General features: G+C 39.3%; 1 protein-coding gene and 1 long non-coding RNA gene across 2 annotated transcripts; one reads left to right on the top strand and one right to left on the bottom strand.

Moving 5' to 3' along the window:
• Positions 1-1,217: 1,217 nt before the first annotated feature.
• Positions 1,218-19,356, bottom strand: znf341 (zinc finger protein 341). The gene is given in 17 exon segments (XM_036591011.1): positions 1,218-3,421; positions 4,495-4,728; positions 5,927-5,997; positions 7,284-7,395; positions 7,600-7,732; positions 8,501-8,597; positions 9,037-9,245; positions 10,431-10,528; positions 10,531-10,620; positions 11,596-11,801; positions 12,061-12,154; positions 12,716-12,896; positions 13,224-13,439; positions 15,910-16,059; positions 16,275-16,465; positions 16,971-17,078; positions 19,270-19,356. Coding segments are annotated over 17 exon segments (2,478 nt in total). The 5' UTR covers positions 19,301-19,356; the 3' UTR covers positions 1,218-3,164.
• Positions 13,347-17,697, top strand: LOC118822136. The gene is made up of 3 exons (XR_005008415.1): positions 13,347-13,756; positions 15,891-16,047; positions 16,289-17,697. It is a non-coding gene; the product is annotated as an uncharacterized LOC118822136 (long non-coding RNA).
• Positions 19,357-20,490: the final 1,134 nt, after the last annotated feature.

Here is a 20,490-nt window from a genome sequence, read left to right as displayed (position 1 = left end):
CCACTGCTGGTTGATTTACTGATTTATATGTACAGTAAATTGTGTAAGAAAATAAAAAAAGGTTGAATAAATAATTACATGGGTAAAATTGTTTGTCTAAAAATCTGTCTTTTTCAGCAGCATGATCCAACTGAAGCTGTGCTAGTTTGTGCTCATTTGCATAAACACAAACATCTGTGTAAATTGTAAATCAAAGTGTGCCTGAGTTCTCATTGGCAACACACCTGGTTCTGTTTGTTCTGAGGTTATTATACAAATAGCTCAGTTCTGGACAGGTTTTGGGTTGAACTGGACAGAGAAAGAGAAACCTTCAGCATTTAATGTTAGTTTTACTCACAAAGAAAAACATTTATGCGTAGTATAAAACAGGAGTTTCCAAAACTGGACTTTAAAAAGTGACAAAATGGAATTCTAAACGTGCAACAGCTGGTAGACACCAACACTGTCCCCATCAGATAAACAGCACTTAAGGCTTTCATCTTCGAGAGAGAGGAGAAAATCAAAGCTGCTTCAGATCTGAAAACATCCACAGGTGTTTCTGTCCATCCTTCCACTGTGAGAAGACAACTCGGCGCTATGAGTCTGAAAGGATGTGTAGCTGTTAAGAAGCTCTTACTGAGAAAAGATACAGACACATCAAACAAAGAAGCTGCTGGTGGTCTCAGAACAATGAACTGACCACCCAAGAGTCCAGACCTCAACATCGCTGAATGTGTTTGGGGTTATTCACATGGTGAAAAGCAGAAAATGCAACTTCTACCACTGAACTTTGTAGGTGTGGAAAAACATTCCTGCAGATTTCTTTGAAAAACTTAGTGACTCTCCTAAAAAGAACGGAAGCTATAACTACATGTGAATATATTGTATATATGCATTTATACTATATAAATAAGACTGCAACATTCTAAACGGGCTCCTCGTGTTTAACTACATTTCTTTTCGAAACTTGCTATGGCATGAAACAGCACTTTGGTGTTTTGCGCTGAAAACGTGAGAAACAACAGAGAAAAAACCATTATAACAAAGAAGAGAGCCTAAATAATAAAAACTTATCTTTTAAAATTACTTAGTAATAACAGAAATGTTTGATTTCATGTGTTTATTTCATTTCAAACTTCTTTTTTTAACAAAAGTACATTAGTGGAATCATCACATTTATAACTGTGTGTTTTGTGAGGGGTACAAAGTGTTAAAAAAAAATAAATAATTACAAAAAATTGTCTTCCTTTATTCTTTATTTAGACAGGGAGCCCCGAGGACAACGCTGTCCACGGTACCATAAAACAAGGTTAATAAAATTTACACAAAAATAAAGACTCGTTTAGACTTTTGAAAATAAACGTTAAAATGCAGAGCTGTAGGGCAAAATGTTTGACCAAATTCAGTAAAATAATTTTTTTTGTTAAGTCAAACCATCTTAATGTCAGACGGGAACAAACATATCACAGTAGTTCAGTGCTGATATGAAGGCCTGAACATTTCTTTGTTATTTATACAGTAAAACACACAGATCATTCAGAGCTGTTCTCTTCAGTCTCCGGTTCATCTGACCACAGGATTCTGTTGCTCGAGGACAGACAGTCTTTAGGTGCTTCTAGGCAAACTCGTGTGCCTTTTACTGAGGAGCGGCTTCCGTCTGATCTGACCGCTCTCAAAAAGCTCTGCATGATGGAGTTCTGCTGAAATGGCCGTCCTTCTGTAAACTGGACTCTTTCCTTATCCAAATGACCTCAGTCTAAAATCACAGTTCATTTTAAAGTGCACGTCTTTATTTAGCAGCACAAAGAGAAAAGACCCAGCAGCAGCTCAGCTCCACTAAAATGATAGCAGCAGTGTTTCAAATGAACTCCAGGAACTGCAGCAGCTCTGCCAGTCTCAGCTTTTACTCTCACGCTTTTCTCTTATGAGAAGATAAACAAAAATAACTGTTTTAATATAAAACAAAAGACAGTCGATCGTGAAAACGGCTGAAATCACAGACAAGGTAAAGATGGTCTCTTTGTCTTGTCAGTGCCTGAAGCCTGTGCTTCATAGCCAAACCTAATCTTGTATTTTCTGTATACACAGAATTAGACTGGGGATCTTGTCGGTCACTAAATCTCTACGTACAGGTAAAAATTCTGAATCAAACTGCAGATGACTGATTCACTGAGAGAAGCCGGGGGGGCTGGGCTGTAGTCATGGAGGGATCGATTTCAGCACAGTTCCAGTGGTTTCTCAGCTGTAGAGGTGGCCAGTATGATATGATGTTATCATGATAAATTAGGGCTGGGCAATGTGACAGTACATATCGTCATCGTGATGAATTATGTCACGATACAATACACTATGCTTTTCTGAACATATCATGGATATCACTGTACTTGTAGAGCACTGCCCACCTGCACGTTTCATAATACACAGTGTGCCAAATACTGACTAAAAATCAGAGTATTCACACTTTTTGATGGTATTTTTTAATGCAGCACCAGCGTCTTTTTTCTCTTTTCCAACTGGTAAGATGTGTAAAAAAATAAATACCATGACATACTGCGTATCGTGAAGTATCGCAATACTATATTTTTGCCATATCGCCCACCTCTATAATAAATTAAGAGTCTCAAAAAGAGACTGATAAAGTTATGATAAAGTTGCATCACAATACGCTTTTCTGAGCACATATTGGATACTGACAGTACTTAAAGAGCACTGACCAGCGGTATGGATGACTAGAGAGCATAATTAGTCCTGTTTAACTGGATTTAGTGCAGTGCAGTGTGTGAGATGGGAAATAAAAATCACTGTATTCACTTTTTTCGATAGTATTTTTTGGCACTGCTGCTTTTTTGTCCGTAGCTTTGAACCTCAGAAAAACGAAGTACTGTCATACATATTGTGTATCATGAAAATGTGGAGTCTTATGATATTATATTTTTACCATACTGCCCACCCCTTGGCCCCATATTCAGGAGGCCATTTTCAAAGCTGGCAATGCATATTTGTGTAACTGGTCTTGTTACAGTGCAAGATGTAAAACAAATTAAACTCATGTTGCAGTTCTGTTCTGCTGGCGCGCTCTGAAAACTAAATGATGTAAATATCATGTACCGTGAAAATGTCAAATATGTTGACACTGTATTTTTTTTTTAATATCACCCACTTCTTTACTCAAACCTAATCCACCGTCAGTCTCCAGCGGCTCCAAACACAGGTGCGGCCAGCAGACCACCCGCTCCTCCACCGTCCTGCATCTGCTCCAGGCTCGCACCGGCCACCAAGCCTTCATCCCTCTCCTCCTCTTCCTCTCTTTCCCCCGTTTCTGTCTCCATCACTCCGCTCACAGACGTGTCTCCTTCATCATTTCCATCATCCTCGTCCTCCTCCTCCTCCTCCTCCTCTGGAGTCTCTGGAGTGTCAGGGTCCTCAGCTGCAGGTTCTGGATCTAGAGACGAAACACGGCGCACCACAGTCTCAGTACACACGTTACTCTCTGAGTTTTAGTTGAGCAAATCTATTTGAGATCATTTAACATCACTGTTGATTTCTTTTACAGTCCCTTAAGTTCTAGATATTAACCAGGTAAGTGGGTGGAAATTATTATTAGGAAATTATTTTGGGTAACATGATGGTAAGTTCCAAGGCAGACTTACTAAATAAAACTGAAATTAACTCAGTAAATATAGGGTACAAACTTGATTATCCGGGCTAAAAAACACCAGGTTGATCTTAGATGTAAAAAGAGTGTACAATAAAGAGAGCTGGGTTTTAGCTCAGTAATCAGATTTCTCAGTCCATGTAAACTCTTACTCTGATTTCTTTCGGATTCCCAGTCTGCGCATGCGTGAAAACAGACAGTGGTACTGGTAAACAAGTGAGCAGCGCTTCCGCGAGACGCAGCAAACACATTTGGAGCGACGCTGAAACCAAACACAGGCTTGACAAAATGAAGGATTTAAATATTCTTTATCTTCTAAATGATACATGTTCATAGTTTCAGGTAAAGTGACGCAGTGTTTTAAAAAAAATCAGGTTTATGTCGCGTCTTCTTCCGTGAGTTTATTGGCAAAGCAGAAATCCGATTACTGCCTGACTCATGTAGACCAGGAGTTTTCCATTATCTGATTACCCAAAACAGCTAAAACCTGTTCATCATTTCAGTGTATTTTAGTTACAGTGTCTTGGTACCTTATCATTTTACCCAAAATAGAAACTGAACCCCACACTCACCCGTTGGGCATCACAGTGTCATTTATTTAAACTGTCTCAGAAATTATCATCATGTTACCCATACTTTGAAGTTTGCACCTCATATTTACCTGGTTAATATCTAGAACTTAAGGCACTGTAAAAGAAAGCGGTACTTCAACATCCAGTGTGGTTTTGAGGCAGGTGTGTAATGATTTAGACATGCTAATGTTAGCTACACTAGCCTCGTAGCTCCAGGGTAAAACTAAAGAAGCCACCAAACTTGGTCACCAAACCATCCCTTAAAAAAGCAAACACCTTCACCTTTACCTGTTCCTTTACTGCCCTCTGCGCTCCTCCCCCTGCTCCGTCTCTCAGCCCCCTCTGCTGGAGCTCCTGCCAGGGGGCACTTGTGGTCTCTGTAATATTTGTGGCGGCTGAAGCCTTTGCTGCAGGTGGAGCAGCGGAAGCGGTAGTTGTTGGTGTGAGAGCGCTGGTGCTCCAGCATGTGGGCTCGGCGGCTGAAACTCTTCTGACACAACTGGCACTTAAACGGCTTGATGCCTGCACACACAGCAGGAAGGAAGCAGTGATTTAGTTCAGCGTTTCTCAGCCTCGCTTCACACACATCAGTGAACAAGCACTACACAGTCGTATGCAAAAGTTTGTGCGTCGCTGGTCATATTACATGTTTTGGTGATAGTAAAAATAAGTGAACTCATCCCCTACAGAGAATTCAAAGCACAATGTAATGCAATATCCTTGTTTATTTACTCAAAAAACAATGAAAATAAAATGAAGCCTGTGCAAAAGTAATGCCACATTTAGTATTTCATGTTTCATTTTTTCCAATATATTTAACTCAGCAAATAAATAGAAGCTGTGCAGAAAATGCCATATTTAGGTTTGTTCCAAAAGTTGTCAACTTGGTGAACTCAGTATAACCATTATCAACAAAGCATTTAATTTGACCAGGTGTTCACATTTTTGTATAGAACGTACCGTATACTGCATTAAAAGAAAGGTTTGGTGAAAAATCAGACTGGCACAAATTTCCCCAACCCCAGAAGTACTCGAACAAGACACCCAAATCTTTACCATAAATACATTCCCAAAAACGTTCATTAAGGTCACGCATACTTCTCCATGTGGATTTGAGGACAGTATGACTTACTGTGAGCTATAAAAATAAATAAAACAGTTTAGACCACAGGTTGTGCCGAATTCCACCTCCTCTTCGCATGTGACACAGATATACGGTCACTAGATCATCCTCAAAGATTTCTGTTGCTTCTGTTTTTAAATATATCTTCAGTTTAAAAATTCATCATTTAATTCAATTATTTATGAAAAGCAACAGAAATCACAGACACAGCCTAAATGAAGGGCTGGATGCGGGTTGAGAGAAGATTTGAATATCTCCTGTCTTCTAATGTTAGCTACGTTAGCCTCGTAGCCCCAGCTCTCAACTAAAGATGTAAAATATGGACACCTAACATGTCTCACACCAAATTGTATTTACATTGCTTATTTAGCTTTTATTCAGTTATTATCAAAGTTCTCTGGCAAAGCGACTTAATGGCATGAATGTACAGTGACATACAATCCAGGTTAAGCACTGACACTCATACACAGATACAGAAATAGGTTTATCTCATAAATCTACCTAAACAGGCCCTCATGTCTTGTACGATGCACTGTATGATACTTAATATGTAATACGTGATGCTTTGCTGTTGTATGAATTGTTTTCTCTCCTTACCAGAGTGAGAGAGTATGTGGGCCTTCAGCTTGTCCGGCCTGTTGAACTCCTTAGTGCAGCCAACATGCGTCCTTTCAGAAATACAAACCAACTATCAAAAATCACAACAAGCTTCATCTGCTTAATAATACAGACAGTCTGTGCTGTAAATATGAATATATGACAACACAAAGACAATATTTACAAACTGACGTATTTCCTGTGAATTAAAAAAAGCTATTTTAATACAATTAATGTTTTCAAAGAAATCAAAATAACCTTTTATGAACTGACATTTCACTAATACATATGCATATTTTTATGTTATTCTTATGAACAATGGCAAACACTTTATCAACATTGTGAATGTATGCCCTGCATATTTTGCATTACAAAGCATTCTGTCAACACAATGGCTCACAGAACTCTGAAGTACTACAGTGCTGTGCTAATTGTTTAAAACCATTTATATCAGTATGTTTCTAAATGTTTCTGTATGTTTTCAGTAAAACCTCACCTGTACTATATAATGAGAGTACTAGATGATATCTATAACACTGAGCTGCCATGAGGAGAGGTTTAGAAAAGGTTAAACACTTTGAGACATATACAATTATTATTGTATATTATTATATTTATTCTGATATTAAAGTTTATTTATTTTGTTAAGCAAATAAACACTTACTGCCCAGATAACTTATATAATCTTAAATAATATTCTCAGGTGCCCAAAACTCCTGCACAGGACTGTATGTTTCACTGTAGTGAAGTCTGCATGTGTATTAGGCAGAGGTGTGCAGAGTAGCCCAAGTCCAAACTCAAGTAAAAGAGTTGAGAAAATAATGGCACAGGTAACAGTAAAAGTACCTTCAGAAAAAACTTGAGCAGAAGTACAAAAGTAATGGCTCAAAAACTACAGAGTATCATACTGAGCTGTGGTGGAACCTCAGCCTCTGTCAGCACAGAAACTGAAGTTTGTCAGCCTCTATTCTTCTGTTTTTGGGAGTCTTTTAACCTGAATAAAGTGATAAAGCTGTAAAATCAGAGGTCTGGCTGAGCACAAAACAGCAGAATGAAATGAAACCCAAAAAAAAGGAACTAGTGACTAAATAAAATGTAACTGAGTAAAAAGTAGATTCTTCTCACTAATATATCTCAGAGTAAAATGATCATGATTTGATACTCAGGAAAGCACAAAACCTTCAATATTTTACTTAAGTAAACGTAATTGAGTAAATGTAACTAGTCACTACCCACCTCTGTATTAGGTGTATTGACTGACTGCTCATTAGGGACCACTGCACTTTAGGAATTCCACGGTCCTGGCAGACCCCTAAACCTGAAACACCCCCCACACCCTCCGACCCCCGAGCTGTACCTGAAAGGGCACTTGTACTTCTTAAAGGGTTCATGGATCAGCATGTGTCTCTTCACTTTGTCCTTGCGGTTGAACGTGGCCTCGCAGACAGAACATTTGTATGGCTTCTCTCCTACATTATCAACAAGGAACACTTTATCACTGTGAGATCTGTGTTGGTAATAACATGCTGTTTATACTCTAAGCCATCATCAAGGTTTGATGGCATTAACTCTGATAACTGACAACAGGAAATGAAAGATGGCTGTGTTATATTACGCCTTAAATTCGGGCTGCTCAGGTGATTTAAAAGAGGAAATTCCAAAAACATACACACCTGAGTGTATCTGTGTGTGGAGTTTGAGGTAGTGCTCAGTTTTGAAAAACTTTTTACAGATTTGGCATTTGAATTTGCCACCCGCACCGTGAGTCGAGAGATGTCTGCGGAAATACCTCTCACAAGGGAAAACCTGAACACAAGAAAAGATACATGAGTATGTAAGTTTACAATAAAATACACACAAACTGTGATTGTTTATGTATTTTACAGCTGGTAAATTCACACCTCCTCAACAGGGAACACATGAAAATATGGCATGTTTCTGTAAAAACATACATAAGATCTTAAAATATCATAACGTTTTTGCCAGCAAAAAAAAAATTGTGTATTACAGTGGTGTGCTCCATATATAATACTGCATTCTTCTGCTAATTTCTTGCACTATTTAGCATTAACACAATTTAATTTAACATACTGGACAAAACATAAAACAAGCAGTGTACCATAACTTTTGCACAGGCCACATTTTATGTTTTTTCACCAATATGTCAAATTCAGCAAATGAACAGTAACTGTCCATTAACATGTGCAGAAGTGTGTTCTCTGTAAAGGATGTGTTCACTTTCACTTAGAAAATCAACAAAACACAAACAGGAGGCCAAGAAACACAATGACAAACAAAAAGAACAGAGAAAGTTAATGTAAAAAAATTTAAGGAAAGGGAAAAAGGACTTTTAAAAACTACTATTATTATTATTATTACTGTTAATAGTACTCGTATTAAAATCCTTATTGCACTGTAAAACCCCTCTTTTGAAAGGTATATGAATATGTAAGTAAACAGTACAAATGAAAAGTTCTGCAGTCCATTTAGAACTCAATTCACAGAAACAAGCAGCAGTTTAATCAGTAAACCTGCAGTGACCGTGGACGGTAAGCAGACTGATGTCAGCCGTACCTTCTGGCAGTGAGGGCAGGGGTAGTTGTGGGAGGCGGTGAGGAGATGCTGCTCCAGAGCTTCCTGTGTGGAGTATTTACTCTGGCACTTATTACATCTGCACACAACAACAACAACAACAACATCATCACTCATCCTATTCAGTGTTAGCACTGCTTAGAACACTCATTTTAAATATGTGTGATATAGTCAGGATTATTATAGATTTTACATTTTTATTACTTTCCATTTCTTTTTTTTTTCAGTTTTGTTTCTATTTTCTGAAAAGTAAGAGTAAGTTTTATGTTAGTGTTTATTTATAAGGCTCAGTCTAATTTCATTGTGATAAGGGCACAATGAAATAAGACTGAGCCTGGATCCACCTCTAAACTCCCAATTTATCTTGATTCGTCCTGATAAACTGTAACCAATCATGCTTAAAAAGCACAATAAAACATTCTCAATATCATGCATAGCAAGATAAAAGCTCACATTTACGCTTTACAATAGTGTTAAGCTCAACAGTCTGATCTTTTCAGAGGTGGAGCTGCACTAACCTGTAGTAGTTGGTCTCTTTGCGCAGGTTCTGCTGGGGGCAGAGGCTGTGGGAGTACTGGTGCAGGCCCAGCTCAAACAGGGAGGGGAACACTTTACAGCAGAGGTGACAGCGGTACGTCAGGTGCTCCTGGTGTGTGCGGATGTGTTCGAGAAACAGGTCCAGCTTCTGAAAGGTCTGAGAGCACGTCTTCACCACACACCTGTACACCTGCACAGGACAACAGAGACGAGCTTGCTGCATTAATAAATGTTCATTTTAGAGTTCTTGCTTTCGTTATGCTACAGTGTTTAAAGGAAAATTTCACCAAATTCCCCAAATTCCTGCATAATTCAGTCACTCAGAGTGGTTTGGTGTGAAATGCTCCATTCTAGAATAACTTAACAAGTCACAGTTGTTCACAGTGGTGACGATGGGATGTCGGTGTTTAATGCCTTTAAAACACCCTCACAGAAAGTTATTACATTAAATAGTACTGAATGCACTGCATGATGCCTGAGATGCTTTTTTTGTTGTTATTTTACATAAAGATCTACATTTTTTAGATTCATTCATGGCAGCGAGATACATGAGGCAAAACAGTCCCCAAAGAAAACTTATTTTTCAAGATTTACCACAATTTTAGCATCAACGTTATATATAAACTCAGAGGACACAAGTAGGTTCACTGGTCATTTTGGATAGTAAATAAAATGGTTATATTTGTGTTGGACACACTGTGATCCCTGGTTCCTATTAAGGCAGAACGATTAATCAGATTCTATTTTCAATTATGATTTTGGCTTCCGACAATTATGAAAATAAGATTTATTATTAGGGCGCATTTTGTTTCATAATGATGCTCTCATTTTGTCTTGTGTTACAAATCCAGTGCACCCGTTTTCTTCAGCAGTGCGCTTTCGCCCCACCCTAAAACCCAAACTCACTCGCAGTCAGGCTGTGGCATGCTTAGTTCAACTCGAGCCGAGATGACAGAAAAAGAGCCTGTAGACAACAAGAAAGATCGAAACAATTCAGCTGTTGGGAAACACCTGAGTTTCAAGGAGTCCCAACGAAGTACAACAAATACTGTGCAAGATCATTACACAGAGCTTCTTCATCACAAGCCAATACGAGCACCTGGTTTAGTCATCTGAAATTCAATTTTTTAAAAAGATTTTCTAAAATGTTCAATAAATACATGATGTTTCCAAGGTCAATGAGTAATCGTTTTGAAATTTAGTTCATAACAAAATATCTTCCCTTCTAGTACAAACACAGCTGTGGTATGTTGTGGTTTATATATGAGTGATTCAGATTCCACAATCTTTACAGAATGTAAACTGGTCCCAATATACTATAAGTGAGAATTAATATCGGATCAGCAGCGAGAAGCCCAGCTGTGAGGGGTCGTACCTGCTCGTCTTTGTGCTGGGTCATGTGGGACTTGAGCTGGAAGTACGTGCTGAACTTGGCTGCGCAGAACTGGCACTGGTAAGAGCTGTCGATCAGATGATCTGTTTGCTGTGACCCTGACCAGGGCCTTTAGCCTCAGACGCACCGGCCGCCTCCGCCTGCAGCTCTTCGTCGCTCTGCTCCACAGCTGCTGCAGAATACGAACAATGAGGGAACAGCTATTCAGCTGTTTAAGCATGGAAGTTGAATGTTGATGTGAATTTTGTCCAGTTTCAAATATATTAAGTGGGTAATTTTACATAGACACTCCTTCCGGTAAAGAACAATTCTGAAACAAATACAAACAGCAGCCATTTCAAAATTCATATGGAGTTTCAATGTTTTTAGAATGTCTGGTTAATCACACAGTTAATCACTGAGATCGTTTAGAATCATTCAGTGTGGTTTGGTGAGAAAAGTTACGCTCCAGAAAGTCAGAATTGTTCACAGTGGTGGTGATAGGAACCAGACGTCTGAAGAGTTAAATACCTCTGAAAGCTCCTCACAGAGAGTTAATAAATGAAACGGTTATGAAATACTCTGGCCGATGACTGAGACACTGTTTTACGACTGGTCTGAAATAAGATTTTGGTCTAAAATGTATTTTTACAATACATTCATGGTGGGGGGGTTATATGCAGGGGGTTGTTAAGCAAAACAGCCCCCAAAAGAAAACTTTCAGATTTACCACTATTTTACCATCATCAACATTACATATAAAAACTCACAGGTCATGTTTAGGTTCCCTGGTCATTCTGGATAGTAGATAAAATGGCTACCTTTTTGTCGTAACCCCTGGTTCCTATCAGCACCACCATTCCAGAGGTCCAGAAAGTTTCTCTACGATTAATCTTAATCAGCTCACATTAAACCTCTCTGAATGACTTTGTTTACAATAGAATATGCAGATTTTTTGAAAAATTGTAATTTAATGTAATTTATTAAGACGCTGGATGTATGAACAGTTTCTTGAGTTTGATCCCAACTGATGGCTACTGCCTCTGTGCCCTCAGATAGGGGGCAGTCTCTGAAGATAAAAGTCAGTCACTTTGGGCAGAAGAGCAGGTGCATCACTAACTGTAAATTCAAATGTACTGTGAAATGAAGTGGAATAAGAGGAAGTTACTCTGAGCTTCCTGTGCCTCTGCTGGCTGCGGTGTGTTTTCATCCGTGTTCACAGGAACCACTTTCACAGTGATGGGCAGTCTGGACACAGTGCTGTGGACGCCAGCCGGCCACACTTTGTGAGTCTGCATGTGCTTCTTCACGTTGGACTTTTGGGCAAAAGCTCGACCGCACACAATACACTGGAAAGGCTTCTCACCTGTGTGGCTGGACAGTGCAGAGTGGGCAAAATCAAGCATCATACCAAAGAGCCAGTATAACATTCACACTTATGAGCTGTTGTAGTTATAAGAAAACCTCATATCTCCGAAACAGTAACATCTGGCAACGTAGCTTGGCAAAATTCCTATTGATCAGGAAAAGTGTTGACACATCTGGTGTTTTCAAATGGTGTAAACGTCATTTTTTGTGTTCTGAGTGTAGATTTGAACAGTGTTTAAGTGACGTGACAGTTTTTCACGTTTACCTTCTGATGTGTTGCTGAAGGTCGAAGTTTTTGGTGAACACTTTGTCACAGAAATTGCACTTCAGCTTCTGACCTTTTGCTTTCGTCTGTCCTACTGAGAGACAAAATAATAACTTAAAAACAGACAACACAGTTTAATAAAAGAGTTTGATAATATCTTATTATACATCTTACTTATCTTTAATTAGATTACTTTTGGCCTAAATTCCACTAACAGTGTCCATTTTCCACTACTTGACATGAAGCCTGTAACCCCTTCAGTCTTAGGCTTATTATTCAGTTATTAATCTTGAGACATAACATTTAAAAACTACTATTCATTATTCAGAAACTACTGTAAATAATTCAGTAACTATTAGCAATTACTCAGTAAGTACAATGAAACATTCAATAATTACTATATTTTATTCAGTAACTACTATGAATTATTCAGCAATTGCTGCAAATAATTCAGTTATTGCTATAATTTATTTAGTAACTATTATGAATTATTCACTAACTACTGTAAATTATTTGGTAAGTGCTATGGATCACTCATTAATTACTATACATTATTCAATAACTACTTTAGCGAGAGCGAGGAAGTGTGTATGGACCCACATGCAGGTCTTCAAGGTTTAACGGGTTCAATCTGATCTTATGAACTGTTCAGTACCATCCTGTCCTTTCTTGGTGTTTCTGGCTTTCTTGGGGATGATGACCTTGTCATATTCCCCCAGCTCAGGCAGGGCTGCTGTGTTGGTGCAGGTTTTGGCTTTGGCTGCTGGTTTTGCGGGAGTGTAGGCAGGAGCGCTGCTGAACGCCTGACTCTGACTCTCCACACACTGGCTGGGACCCTGAGATACACACATAATCTGGGTCACGAACCACCCCACAGTGGACACACTGTAGGTTACAGTTACACAGGCACTCAAATCATCTTTCACATTATTTACTTTGATCTTAAGAAGGTGACAGGATGCTGTCAACCAATACACACATTAATACTATACAATTACACAATAACAGCCTCTGTATAACATGTGACAGTATATTAAAAACATACGATAATGAATCCCACATGGTCACTAAAATGGACAAATTAAAACTTTTTAACACACTAACTAAAAATAATCATCAGCACTTTGAAACTCCCTTGAACTAAACTCAGAGTGCTGCTGTACCTGAACCGACTGAAACGCCTGCAGTCCAAGTGCGTGCACTTCTGCATTACCACCCCCAGCCATCGGGGGCAGCGCGCTGTACACCTGCACCACTGAGTTGTTGTTGCTGGAGGGGACCTGAGAGGAGAGGGGCTGGGTTTGGCTGGGTGGGAGTGGGTGAGGGGGCTGTGGGTGGTGCTGCAGGTATGATGCTCCAGTGGGCATGCTCAGATTACTCTGGAAGAAAAACAACAGCAGTGGTCAAAACACTGTTATCTCCTCTCATGTCCTTGGTTATTTGGACAACAAGCTGTAACAGCCAGTGGGACCTGAGGGCCAGAGTCCAGCAGAGTTCGGTGATTTCACTGCTCTGACACATTAACTGAACTTCTTAACTGACTGCTAATAACTGGTTGAATCAGGTCTGTTTGAGGAGGGAAATCACCAAACTCTGCCGCGGTCTGTGCCTCCAGGACGGGAGTTCCCCACTCCTGCATTAAAAGACAGACAGCCTCATTACAGCTAATTATCAAGCGCTGAATGAGCTGAATCAGGTTGGTCAGAACAAGATAAATGCAGTGGGCTACAACAGTTTGAGATCATAAGTAAAAATGACTGAATTTGACACTTTAAAAAATCTGAATGTTTTAATTATTAATAAATTGTTTAAATGTGAATAGTGACCTACAAATAATGCAAAATCCTTAATATTCTTTTTTTTTTCATTTTACTTGTCATAACTTTTCTTTGTGTTAATTTTTTCAAAAAATCTAAAACTTTCTGTTTATTTCCAAGTTTAAATGAAAAAAAATGTGGTCTCAGACTCCTGGACTGCACTGTATACCATACAATCATATGCAAACATTTGAACACCCCAAGACATATTACACATTTAGTTGACTCTCTATGTGAAACAGGTCAACACACAGAGAACAAACCTAAATAAATAAGCTATTTTTCTGCAAATGTCACTGTGCAATTTCTATTTATTTGGTGAGTTTAACAAAAAGTAAAATAAAACATATAAATTATGCCAGAACTTTTGCACAGGCCACATTTTACATTTTAATTTTTCACCAATATGTTAAATTCAGTAAGTAAACAGTAAGTGATCATTAGTATGTGCAGAAGTGTGCAAAATTTGCATACACTATGAGAGCTTAAAGAAATTGCTGTTTTATTGTGCATGTTTTTCATGTTTGCAATTCAAATGAGAAGGGAATGTGTCTTAACCAACTCCAGGGGAATACCAAACAACTATATAATAATAAAATTAGCCTTTTGAAGGTGTGGAGCCACACAAATTCCCAAACAAGTAAATGACATGCAAACACTAACACTGCCTCTTCTTTTATTCACAGACTTTTTCCTAGTTGTTGTGTGGTGTGGTGTGAGACTTTAACCAGAGGGGATTTATACAATCTTTGATGTAACTCTGATGTCACTGGAGCATTTCTCTCAGTTCTGGCATTTTCCACTGTAGGAAGCCTTTTAGCAAACCTTGCCTGGCTAATCTGCAAACTAATGACAGTATTACTGTGCTGTACTATATTAAACCACACAATATCCATATTAAATCACACATGGCTTAAATTTACATTGAAGAGGCAGCCAATCTAAAGCCTTTCAGAGAAAGTCACAGCTTAACTTCACCTTGTACTGGAAAACAACATCTTCTGAGAAGTAAAATGTTAGGTTGTGGTAGTATCACTTCACACTTCACCACAAAGCTGAGATTTGCTTTTTTTCTAGCTTCTTATTCCAATTTTCCGTTCCACCTTAAACGGTGCAGCAGTTATGTTCTGGCACCTCTGAGGCGTTGAAGATCTAGTCAGCAGATTCCAAAGATGATAAATCCAATCAATGATATCCAACATTTTACTCCATTTAATCTTCACGATTAAATCTGTGAAATTAGCTTGAGCTGAATGTTTATCTGCACTCTCACTGCAATGCTTCCTAAGTGCTGTTAAACTAGAGCTGCGTCCAAATAGAATGAAACTTCCCACCGATCCGCTTTCCTCGATTCTGCTCTGAGCTTTGATCTGGTAGTCAAGTAGATCCACATGCTGATCAGGTCTGCAAACATGTTAAGTGAGTTAAAGGGCTCATTAGATCAGAGAAAATCAAGGAAAGCAGATATGAAAGGAGGATTCATTCAACTATTTCGAACCAGCCTAGACAGACTAACCCTGCCAAAATGGTGGATCACCCAGAAGACACTGCATCATGACATCACGTTCACAAACCCAAACAGCAAAACACCTCTAAGGAACTTTTTGAGTTGTTGTTTGAAAATAAAGCCTCAGTCTCATCAATCACTAAAACACATAGGCGCATGTGTGATTTCTGACCATACTTTTATTAGAAATTTTAGTTTTTTAAAATTAGTATTAGTGTATCAATGATGAAACAGCCAAGCTAACACTATACTGCACAGTGCTGCGGCTGTTTTTACTGAGCCAGTGGATGGAGACTGTGATATACTTAAGTTCATGACTGGCAGAATATTAAAGACAAAACCACTGACATATCGAATGTTCCAGCCGGCTCAAAGACACCCAAAGAGACCTGTGGCCTTGAAGCCACTATTCAGAGACACCACATGCATGATGTTGGCCTTTTTAACTCAACAAGATCTCAGCGTTCACACTGTATTAACCTGCTAACACTGTGTCTCTCCAACAGTGATGAAAAGTGTGTCTACCTGAGTGGAAGCCTGCATGGCAGCCATGGGCTGGTCCATGGACGTAAACGCAGAGATAGCAGACATGAGAACCTCATCGCTGACCAGAACGTTCCCCTGCACCAGCGTGTGTGTGAGAGGAGAGGGAGGAACTGTGATGTATGTGGACACCTATGGGAGACACACACACACACACACAATAAACAGATGTTCAGTCATGAAAAGTAAAGATGAAAGGAGTCACGGTTGTCAGCAGTAACAAAAGCATCCTGTAATTTTATATGAAATAAAAGGTACCTGTATGTTGGAAAGTGTGTTTATATTGACCACCCATAAAGACCACCTGTACCTCACTACACCCAGATGTATATAAAGACCACCTGTACCTGTCTGTTGGCAGGGGGCTGCGGCACAGCGCTGATGGAGGGGACGGAGGTGTAGGCATTGCTGGAGGCCAGAGACACGGTGGCCAGTGAGGGGGTGTTGGGCTGGCACTGCTCCCTCTTATGTGTCATGAATGCAGGCAAGGAGTTAAACTGCTTCTTACACTTTCCACAGAGGAAGACGTCATCATCATCTGCGAAACATCAACACAGTAGTCATGTTTAAAGTTCCTGTTAAAACAGCTTAAATTCTAACAGTTAGACCCCCAGCTTTCATAACTACATATTAGTTACAGAATAATTATTGGAATTAATAAATGAATAATAAGCCTGTAGTTTAAGGAAAAGCCAAACGTAGTAGATTCAGTACTGTGTGTGGGAGTAGCTGATTTTGATAATTGCGTAAAAGAAAACAAGCCGTCATCCGGACTGTCTTGAATCTCAGGACAGACTGGGTATTCCTGGTTGGTCACCGTGGTGCTGAACTGAAGGGCGGCTACAAGAGCTAATTTGAGGCATTCAGCCTCCTGGCAGCGCTCCCAAACTGAGCGCTGTTGGGCAGTAAAATGACCAATGTTTGTTGTAAAATGATAAATTTAGAATACTTTACAGCCCACAGGCCTACTTTGGACAGAAATGTAACATTTAAAAATACTCTCTGTACATCAGCAACAACACAGAACAGAAAACGCTGCTCACCCATTGGCTGGATGGTCGTCCCTGAGACAGTCTGAGTACTGGGATCTGGGACACCACCTTGGCCATCCAGAAGGGACTGGACAGCAAGGACCGTCTGGTTGTCCATTCCTATTCAGGAGCAGAATGAGGCTTAATTAATGCATCTGTGAAAGATTTTAGTCACCAGAGCCACTGAACTGTGCAGCAGCAGAAAGTCAGGGCAACTAGACTGCTGGTATAATCATCTGAGTGGGTGGTAACCAGTACCACTTACTCCTTCCTCAGTATCTCCAAATGATAATACTTCACTTCTACTCAAGCATATCTGTGAGGAAGGAAATCTACTTTACTCAGTCACATTTTATTTAGTAACATTTAGATACTAATATGATACACTGGTGAAAGCACCAGTACTGCTTTGGGACTGCTCACACCTCTTCAGCACTGCATTTTAGACCAAACAGACTGAACCTAACAAACTTTAGTTACTTTTGAACATCTTTCTCAAGTTGTTTTTGAAAAGGTACTTTTAATTTTACATAACTCACTATTTCACCAAACTAATAACACCTTCATTTGACCATAGGTTTAGATTACTGTGTGGGGACCCAGCGGCTTTAAGACATCTTCAAAATTTCTCCAGTTGTTCAGACGCAATTAAAGTCATTCAAGGCTGATGTGAAATGATTCACTGTAAACAAAAGAACGGACTTAGACTTATCATAATAAATTTATTTAGTATCCCAAACTGGTAAACGGCCTTAAATCTGGAAAATAAATTAATTTTCTTTGGGTACTATTTTGCTTTACAACAACATGCTCGTACCTACATTTCATGCCAAAATTTTATAACTATCGTAAAAAAATGTCTCGGACATCAGGCGACGCATTCATAGCCATTTCATGTAAGAACTTTGTGAGCTTGGGAGCTTTTAGAAGAGTCAGAACAATTCTGAATCTGTACATTTCACTAAAAATTCAGCATTTTAGATGAAACTCTGAATGACTGTTTACATCTTAAGGGTTTAATTATGTACAAATTTTGAAAAATGGGTGGAGTTCCACTTCAATCAATGTGTAACAGGAAAAATAAGGTTACATTTATAAAAATCAATGAAAAGCAAAAGTGGGATGAAAGGATAGCATCTGGTTGACATGAAGGTCCTAAACACTAAAGGTACACTATTAGGGTTCTTTAGTAAAGGGAATGGTTCTGTTTAGAACCATGAGTTCTATATAGAACAATATCATGCCTAAAATGGTGAAATGGTTCATCTGACTGATGCAGAATGTGTTGTATTTGGTTTTATATAGCACCTTTTTGAAAATGGTTCTATACGGCACCAAAAAGGGTTCTTTTATTGTTACAAGCTTGACATCGCAGAACCCTTTTTTGGTGCTATATAGAACCACATATAGCACATTCTCCATCAATCTGAAGAACCATTTCACCATGCAAAGAACCATTTGCAGCATGAAAGGGTTCCATATAGGGCTCATGGTTCTAAACAGAACCGAAGCCTTTACTAAAGAACTCTTGAAGAACCATCTATTTTAAGAGTGTAGGTAAAAACAAAGTACAGTAGTTCAATGTGCACTGAGCCACAGTATGACCCTAAATATATTTAAATCAAGAAATTATACAGCAGAAATATCCAAAAGCAAACATAGGGCTTGTTCAGGATCTCTGGATCAGTGGGAGGAGATGTCTGGTTGGTTCTCCTCAGCTCTGTTTACACCGGCTCGGCTTTTCCCACCACTCGCCGTCCTCCCTCCGCCATCTTTTCCCCCTCCGCGCCTAGCTGTTGTTTTACCGGCCCTCCCTCCCCTTCACGAGGATGAAGTTGCTTCTTCTTCTTCGAATCTTCCCGTTCCACCTTAAATGGTGCAGCAGTTACGCTCTGGCGCCTGAGGCGTTTTCGTAACTGCTGGATAATTTAAGGTGGAACGGGGAAATTCGAACAAGGAGGTGACGAATAGAAAGCTGACTTCGGCTTCTCCTCCACGAATCTCAGCACAGCTCCAAAACAACAGTAAAGCCATCCTAACAGACCCGCTACAGACCCCGCACCGACCCCAAACACCAGCACCGCGCAGCTCCGCTCGCCGTAGCGGCACCAGAGGCTTCGGTTTAGCTGCGAAATGACCATTTCTGCGGAGGCTCTTCGTCCGGGGTTTAAAGGAGCCACACGGAAGAACAGAGAGAGCCGCCTGCTGCTTAAAGCCCCGGTTTTCGGACCAAGCGATAAAAAGCGAAAACAAAAGGCAGACGATAACTGTATCTGCACGGTTAAAGTACTGTAGAAATGCTTATGGCTACCTTCCAGCACCTCAAATATCGCCTGCGACATGTTGAAGTCCTCGGTTAGCAGAGCAGCAGCGCACGCTCTGAGGAGGAGGAGTGGGCGGGGCCTGTCGACGGAGGTGTGGGCGGGGATATTAAGGTTGATATTAACTTGGGTTGGGCGATATGACAATTTATCGTTATTGTGATGAATTATATCACAGTATGTCACAATATGCTTTTCTGAGCATATCATGGTTTTTGTGAGCACTTAAAAAACACTTACCAACTGCATGTTTGATAAAATAAGAGCATAGCAAAGCATAATTAGTCCTGTTTAATTAGATTTAGTGCAGCAAAGTGTGTGAAGTGAAGTAATATGATTTAGTTTTTGATAGTATTTTTAAAACGTGGCACTACTTTGTCTGTTCTAGCTTGTCAGATGTCAGAAAAAATAAACACCATGACGCATCATGTATCATAAAAAAACTTCCTGAAGTATTGTGATTAGATTTTGTCATATCGCCCACCTCTAACATTAATTATATTTTCAGTTTCAATATGACTTTCATTCCTGAGACCAAGTTTCAGTTTTAATTCGATTTTTGATTTTCTCTGTGTTAAAAGTGGACTGATCGTTAGGGCTCAGAAAAAGATCATTTAACTTGAAAACAAAACACTGGAAGCATGTAGTAGCATGTCTTTGTGCAAAAATCTTATTAAAAATGCAGTACATGAAGTATGAACAGCACAAAAGCCTCATATAAAATCTTACATAGAATGCAAAAACATCCAATACTTCAGATAAAACCGTATACAGCACGTCCTCACACCATCATTGATCACTGGGTGTTCACTATACCGTTTCGGACATTCATTTTCTCAGTTTTTCATTCAAAATCTCAATTTTTTATTTTTATTTTTTTTTTGGAATTGTTACATCTTCACTGCATATTAGACCTGTCTACTATCAGCTGTACTGTTATACAGCTATAGCCTAGCTCAGCTCGAGGACTTACTAACAAAATGAACATTAAACCTGGCCTAATATTCTACAAACAGTAATTAAACGTTTGGACATTTTACAAAACTTCCCTCAGAAGGACAGAAACAACCCGGCAGAGCTGAAGTGTTATACATATGTAATTACGGGTTGTTTGTTTGTTTATTAACATCAAATAGCACTTGATAGAACTATTTAGAGTACAAAAAGATGGTTCTTCAAGGGTTCTTTAATAAAGGCAATGGTTATGTTTA

This window comes from Colossoma macropomum, unplaced genomic scaffold (genome assembly GCF_904425465.1).
Source record: "Colossoma macropomum unplaced genomic scaffold, Colossoma_macropomum, whole genome shotgun sequence".
NCBI classification, from domain to species: Eukaryota; Metazoa; Chordata; class Actinopteri; order Characiformes; family Serrasalmidae; genus Colossoma; species Colossoma macropomum.
The sequence above is the reverse complement of the archived record's forward strand: the minus strand, read 5'-3'. Positions and strand labels throughout refer to the sequence as shown.